Below are 8,070 nucleotides of genomic sequence, written 5' to 3'. Positions count from 1 at the left end.
ATGGTGAACCATCCTAGATTAAGTCCTTGCATACATCAGAGCTCTTCTCATCAAAAATGTTTTTTTCTGCTTTTTGTGAAAAATATGTGCCCAACATATCACAATCACTTTGAATGTGTTTTTATTTCACATTTGAAAAAAAACATTGACCTTTACGTGACGGTGAAAACTTCAGTTCACTCCAATATTAAATGTCCAAGGATCATCCTTCAGCAGCATTTCTTGCTATGATATCACAAATAAATAGAGCCGTCGCCATCATCATCATTCGAAAGAGGATCACTGGGCGAGAGTTAGCAGGTGGCTGAGGAAACACAGGTGAAGGGGATTAGCTTGATTGAGTGCAGGGAGGAGGCTCTGAAATGAGACACATTAATGTAAGCAAATATTTAAAATTAACAGAACTTCTAAAAGTACATTTGAGTTTAAGAACACACAGCAAAGTCTATTTAATATATGTAAGCAATTTAAAGCTGTAGCTGTGCGTGATTAAATAATTGCCTTCATTTTACTCATTTCTTCTTAAGTGAATGATTCAATTAGCTAAAAACACTTTGCCTGCTTCAAGCCTTCAGACAATTATTACATTTGACTTTTCTGATCCCTCAGATAATTTCCAAGCAGTGTTGAACAAATGTTTAACAGCCTTAAAGCACACCAGGCACAGATGTTCAATTGGCTGATTCTTATAGATATTTGTCAGAGAGTCTTTTCAAGCATGAATTAATATTTGTGCGCTGGGATTGATAGGGGAACACGAGCAGGAGAGGAAGAGAGTGACATAAATAGACTAGATAGAGATGGAGAGAATTTGAGTGAGGTTTGATAGAAAGATGGCGTGATAGCATCAGAGTGTTTAGTGTGTAGAACAGAAGGCAAACAGAGTCTTTCTGTCAAAGTCTGGGACTCCTCTGCAGTCAGCAGCCTAAACTTTCTCATAAGCCTGCCCCTCGAGCTGTGAGCGCACGTATTTCATTGACATTCACTGGAGCTAAGGAAAATGCCTTCTTACTTAGGATCAAAGCTTTGTTTTTTCTAGAGGAGACATGGAGTGTCTACCATAATTTGCATTAGGAGTTGAAGTTGACCATTTTGACCAATGACCACAGAGACATCTAGACTCAAGTAGACTCACTGCTTCTAAGCCTAAAAAAGAGTTTAGATGGATAAAGACACCGGAATGACATGGGCTGGCACGGACAGCACAGTGGTGCAGTGTATAGCACTGTTGCCTGACAGCAAGAAGGTCCTTCGTTTTATTCAACCTGGGGTCGTTCTGTGAGAAGTTTGTATATGTTCTTCCCGTGTCTGCGTGGGTTCTCTCCTGGTTATCCGGCTTCCTCCCACCACCAAAAACATGGTTTAAGTGAATTGGTTGTCCACAGGTGTGAGTGTGAGTAGGTGTCTACCTTTCTGGGTGGCTGTGCGATGAATTGGAGACTTGTCCAGGGTGTACCCTGCCCCTCCCGCGTTGTCAGCTCGGATAGGCTCCAGCCTAACCCATGACCTGGATTTGAAAAAGCTGCTGAAAAGGATTATGGTGGAAATGATGTACCAGTATTATGTTTTTTTACTTGTGATATTGAAATGTATATTTGTACAGCAACAGTACATAGTTGGAGTTTGGCATCTGGGTTCCACTTTTAAGTGAAAACAAAAGTGCCTGAAGCTACATGGAACTGCAGTAATGTCCTGTTTTCCCATCACCTGCAGAAATGGTCATTAGGATTGCATGAGTTGTATGCTGTGTGGCAGGGAAAGGAAGGCTCCGAGGTTCAGGGCCATAGTTTTTTTGTAGATCATGCCATTCTGTTTGGATAATTAGTCCACAACATTGAGAAACTGGGGTGATTTCCAACTGAACATGAAGTAGCGAGGAATAGAATCAGCAACAGTTCTTATCTTAACTTTAAGAAAGTCGATGCATTGTTAATTCATTATGACATTTTGGCATTCTGATCGGTGAACTGCTCCATCGATCACACGACACCATTCTGTTTGTAGCTTTTCTTCATATTGTATTGGTATTTTTCTGTATTGTTCTCTCAGTATGTATTTGGCATTTGCTACTTTTGACTTTCAGCAGCTGTGTACTTTGGATATATTAAAAGGTTTCTGAGCAAATACAATGAACAACAACAACAACCGCTGCGACTTGTTCAGGCCTCCTTGACATTTAATAAATAATATTCCTAATATTTAGTTTCAAAATCCATCATTTCTGAGAACAAAGTCTACTCAGCCCCAATTTAGAGGGTTAAAGTAATTTTATGAAATTAGCTGTTATTGAAATATTTAAATTCTAAGCAAAATTTTAACATCGAATCCTATAACTGCTAGCTGTAACTATAATTTGAGATTGGCCAATGCTGTCCAGGATAGAAATGACAACAGCCTTGCAGGCTCTGTTTGTGTAGTTGGTTTCGAGGGGTTGGTGAAGTAAAGCCAGGTTCAGTGTTCAGTGTCTGAGACAAAGTGAGCAGAGCAGGCAGCTGGAAAACACACTGGCAAGGAAGGCAGCCAGACACCACAGGAGGATTATAGACCTGAGGCTCAGGTAAACACACGGCTAGTCACAGTCAGAAATGACATATGCACTCACAGAACTGCTGGTCAATTGGTGGTCCATGACATCAGCAGCACGTTAGCCACCTGAGGCTATGTTCCCATTACAAGGTTCACTGCTCCTCTCATTTGTCCTGACGACAGCTCTCAATTTAAGCGTATATGCAGAAGATCAATGAAAAAAAAGAATCTGATTTGCTGCACATCAAGTCATTTCCTGAATTGATCTTCCTATAGGTGGCTGAAGAAACAGGGTTGATAAATTGAAGGGTCAATGAGGTGGGAGTTGAGCAGCTGGACCCAATTGTATCAGTGAAACAGCGAAGAGGGATTCAGAAACAGAGCGAGCAACACCACACAGAATATGTCACACACAAATAGAAATGGACAGGCCAGAACAAGACACACAGGGGATCAAAAATGGCTGTCGGTGTAAGTAGAACTTTCAGTTGCAGAATAAAAAAAAAAGAGGTAATATTTTGCAATGCTGATTATTTCCTTTACCAATTTCATCCATGGCCGATGGGCTTTGGGTCTGCCATGTCATCTGTGTGTGTCAGTGTATGCTTCGTCAGTATTTTTTTGGTTCTGTTTTGTGTTAACTGACAGGTCAAAAATGACTGCTATGTTGAACAGCAGAAAGAAAACACCTCAATCATTGTTTTTCCTTTGCCTCTCCTACATCGATGCAAATATTAAGAACAATGACAAATCAAAAGCATCTAACTGATGATTGACTGTAAAACAAATACTGTGTGCACACATTTATCATCTGTGAGGGTTCATACACACAGACCTGCTGCCCAACATGTCACAATTGACTGATTTGTGTCCTTCATTGTTATTTTATTATTATTTTTATTTAGTTTATTGTTCTAGTTCAGCTATCTTTTGTACTGGGTAATAGTTCAAAACATTTTGTAGTTTAATTTCATTACAAGTGCCAAAATGGTTCCCTAATATGACGGTTCTATAAACTACTCAACTTTTTAAGACTCAAGCTTTCATTAAACCAAATGCACAAAACATCTTCCAATATCAACGATTAAGTCATGAAAGCGGATTTCTGATTATTTCCTTTTATCTGCAAAATTTTACTTTCCTTGCCCATCTTGCAAGTTTTGCGGACATCTGTCTACAAGTTATTATTTAATTATTCTAACAAACGATATAAAATAACCTAATTTACAAATGTAAAAACTCAAACAAAAAAATAATGTTTGCGTCTTTGTGTGGTGTGCCAGAGTTGAAGAAAATACTGTTGGGTGGATCTGTTGTGAGAGACGAGCTAACACAGGGAAAGCTGTTTATATACTTGTTTATTGTACAAACTATTTTACTAATGTGTCGTATAGAAAGAGTAGCAGGGACAGTGAGTGTCGTGATGATTGTGTGAGCAGGTATGCAACAGCTACGAGAGGGGAGGGACTCTCATGGGGGCTTGTTGGTTTTCCCTGTTGATTCCAGCTAAAGATCAATATTCTTCATTTGTGCACTATCATGCAAAATGTCTTCTGGATCTGATCCAGAATGAAGTCAGGAAAAAAATCTTACATTTTAACATTAAACTCAATTTGTGAGGGTTGCTATGGTAACTATTGCTGCAGGTTGATTTCTGCCTTGCACAGCTGTGGAGGCTTCGCTGAACTGAACGAGACGCACCTGTTACACATCTCACCTAATCAGCTCCTGCCTCTCTGGACAGTTCTCTGCCAGAACATCCTCTCTGTTTCCTCAGTATTTTCAGGCTCTCCCATTCTATGTGTCGTTCTTTATTCCCTAGTTCTATCTTTAATACCTGAGGAAACAGATCCAGTTGAAATTGTAGTACATTTTCAAAACAAAACAATTTTATTTTTGGACAATTTCAATAATATATCTCTGATTACCTCCACAAATGAGCTTCTGTTTTTTCTGGCCTTTACCAGTTTTTATGGTTAAGGAATCTAAAAGTATAGATAATGTATAGTACTGGGGCAACAGCAAATGATTCAATGAGTAATTTATTTATTTTTAACTTTTATTACATTTCCTATTAAAGAATGCATGCATTTGCAATAACCCAAATTAATGCTTCAATGTCTTGGGTCAAACAAACAATTGGAAATCTAAAAATATCTGAACATTTTATGTATATGAAAGAGAAAGTAGTCGGCCATACTACAAAGTACCACACATCAAACGATCTAAGAAATAAGAACTTTTATTCATAATATATTCATACTTGTACACAAGTAAAATAAAATGCATATCTATGGTTCCATTGCAATGTCCATTAACAAATTCAACAGCATTATTTTGGTAAATGCTGTCCATATAGCCTTTCTGTCATGAAAATAGAAATAAAATTGGGGGAGGTAAAACATTTATTTTTATAAACATAAGAAAACATAACATTACCCAACAAATGCATCACATCGAATAAATAATGGCAAGAGATCATTAACTTCATTAAACTGACACAACAATCTTTGTGTGCATTCTGTCTCCAATTTCCTGTATTATTAATTTTTTTCTTTTGTGTCTTTTTTATTCTTCCGCCAGACTGTCTCAGCAGTAAAAGCTTCTGAGAGGAAAAAATGGAGAAATCTCCGAAATGTAGCTTAGACACAGTACGGTTAAGTACATAGAGAACAATTTTGGGCACAAATTCAATATATACATTAGATTTGTAGTGTTCTGTAAAGGCATCCATTTATTTTTTTCAATGTACTCTCACATCCTCATCATTGTTTGTCCACACCCGGGTTGGGTCCATGAGGCTTTTCAACTTTTCAGTGACTGTCTGTTGCAGATTTCACTGCATCTTCTGTTATCATTGTCATGAGCATCAACAATCTTGATTCCTGTGTTCAGAATGAGCTTGGGAGTTCTAAGACATGGCTAGATAAATCCAAATCATGGGAAAGAAGAGTGAGTGCAGCACTTGCAAAGCAGAACCCCGGCCTTTGATGCACTGGGTGTCTGATTTTGGCTTTTTAATGCACTTCTTTTTCTTTTTGTTTGATCCTGTAGATGATTCCAGATTGTCTATAAGTTCAGGGTTTAGGTTTGCCAAAGACTTGTCCAGGGTGTTGGACAAGGTTCCCAACGGTCCATCATTCTGCTTGTTCTGGGTCTCGTTTTTCATTCTTTCTGGCTCCTTATATTTTGTCTTAGAAATGTTCTCTTTTTCCTTAAGAGGATTGTTAGTAATTTGACGGCTCTTACCAGACAGGATGGAGGACTTGTCATTATCTCCAAGGCAACACCGAGGAATGGTGTCCCCAAGAGGACTTTCAGTAGAAGGTAACTTTCCAGACTGTGTCTTGGAGCTGAAGAGATTGGTCTGAATTTGAGGAGTTTCGAAACACCCTTCCAAATCCTCATTTTTCAGTCTTTTCAGGTCTTTTCCTGCCAGGAATTCAGGAACATTGCACTCTAACTCAGAGCTAGAACCTTTGAAACGTTTGAACCAGTCCCATAAGGTCCTCGCCCGGCAATCACAGATCCACTGGTTCCCATTTAAACGCAAATACTGGAGGGACACCAGTGGGTCCATGGTCTCCCCTGTCAAGATCGTAAGATTGTTGAAGAACAGAAACAGGGATTTCAGCTTACCAAGATCATTAAAAGCCCTAGGTTGGACATAGATCACTCGGTTTTGGTGTAGCAGCAGTCGGTCAAGATTGATTAAGCCTTGAAACATGTTGTCTGTTACTATCTTGATTTTGTTATTGTGCAGATAGAGATAGGTGAGGTTGGCAAGGTCCAGAAAAGTGTCATCATGCAGGGTCAGAATGTTATTGTCTTGAAGGTAAAGGTACTGTAGAGAGAACATTCCTCGGAACCCCCCAACTGGGAGCTCTGACAGGCCACACCTGTGCAAGTGGAGGGTGTGCAGCTTAGTTAAGCCTCGAAAAGCTGTAGGGCTGATGATGCGGAGGTTGCTGTTGTCTCCGATGTCCAGTTCTTCTAGTTTCTCCAAGCCAAAAAAGGCTCCAGCTTCGATGTAGCTGATGTTATTTGAATAGAGCCAGAGAACCGTGAGATTTTGGCACAAGCTGAAGCTGGTGGACCTGACCACCGTCAGCTTGTTGCTCTGAAGAAATATCCGCTGGCTCCGCACAGGAATCTCAGTAGGAATGGAAAACAGTCCTTGTTGTTGGCAGGCCACAGTAGGCCTGGGCTCGCTATAGCACACACACTTGGCAGGGCAGCTGTCAGTTTGAGGCACAAGGTTCAGCCACATCACCAGAAAGAGAAGTCGCCCCCCTAGGAAGACAATAAGAAAGTTGATTAATGAATAATGCATTAACATTTAATGTCACACTTCGAATATAGATGGGGAAATATGTGGAAATAGATCAATTAAGGTCAGAATTTGATACACAAAAGTTGGAAAAAAACACCCTAAAACGGACCAGAGTTTGTTTCCTCGGATAGTCGGCTTCATTTTGCCAGGTGAGAAAGCTCATCCGAACTCTGGTGCAGACCAAACAAGAGGATTTCCAGTCTCTGCTCCCATGCACATGTGAGGAATCCCAGGCTTGTGGGCATGACAGGTAGTGGGGACTGTGAAAAATGCATGAACCTCACTCAGTCCTCCCTCCATTCCTACTCTCCACTTCTCATTCCCCTGCATGTGTTGTTGTGCAGCTCATTTCTGGACCTTGTTAAATGGAGCTCTGGTGTGGCCTGACAGCAGCCCTCTGCTGCACTTTCTCTCCAATCTCCCTGCTCAGCCGTCAGACTGCCACCAGAACGCTGTCAGGACTTTCTACCATTTTTGCATCGCAGCACATTTCCCTCAGTGCTGCCTAACAATAGCAAAATTTTATTGCACAACACGCTTCATGTATCTCCTCTGCCATCTTCTCTCTTTTCGCCTGTGCTGTCAATTCATTAACAGGCTATTTCCACCCACACATTGCATCTTTGATTTCCTCGGATCTTGCCACATGTCTGGTATCAGTATCTATGGAATGACAGCACACGTCTCATATTGTCATCAACTCTTAATGTCTTCATAATTATTTACTCATGAAACATCTGCACACTGATTGCATTACCATACAGCATAAACATATTATCCCGTCATAGTTTCCAGACATTTTTGTGCAATAACAGCCTTTTAAACAACCTCTGCATGACTTCAATGGTAGATCTCATCTGCCATTGTACAGATCTGTGATTAAGACTAATCTTAAAAGAACGGTTTCGTGAAATCTAATTTCTTCTTTCTGTTGTTTCGAATGTCGTGGAGAATGAATCGAATAGCATTGCAAGACAAAATCTATGAACATTCTGTGATGCTGTTGAGGACACTTGATACATTAAAGTGGGTAGAAATTGTTCTTCTATCAAACAACGGATTTTGACCACATTGTCTAGCTTCAAGTCTGGTGTTACTGCTGCTAGCTGTCAGTGAAGAAAATGCTGAAACAATATCCCAACATGGTCGGATTTAAAACACAAAGACACTCTGTTGTCAAGAAAAATGTTGCCACTTTCCTTCATTGTCTC

The 8,070-nt window shown here is 40.0% G+C and overlaps 1 protein-coding gene across 1 annotated transcript; it reads right to left on the bottom strand.

Moving 5' to 3' along the window:
* Positions 1–5,437: 5,437 nt before the first annotated feature.
* rtn4r (reticulon 4 receptor) lies at positions 5,438–6,859 on the bottom strand. The gene has a single exon (XM_068760867.1). It carries the CDS (start codon positions 6,857–6,859, stop codon positions 5,438–5,440), a length of 1,422 nt encoding a protein of 473 aa, XP_068616968.1.
* Positions 6,860–8,070: the final 1,211 nt, after the last annotated feature.

The sequence above is a fragment of the Brachionichthys hirsutus genome, chromosome 4, assembly GCF_040956055.1.
Source record: "Brachionichthys hirsutus isolate HB-005 chromosome 4, CSIRO-AGI_Bhir_v1, whole genome shotgun sequence".
NCBI classification, from domain to species: domain Eukaryota; kingdom Metazoa; phylum Chordata; class Actinopteri; order Lophiiformes; family Brachionichthyidae; genus Brachionichthys; species Brachionichthys hirsutus.
Note: the sequence above shows the minus strand (reverse complement) of the source record. Positions and strands in the feature narration are given on the sequence as shown.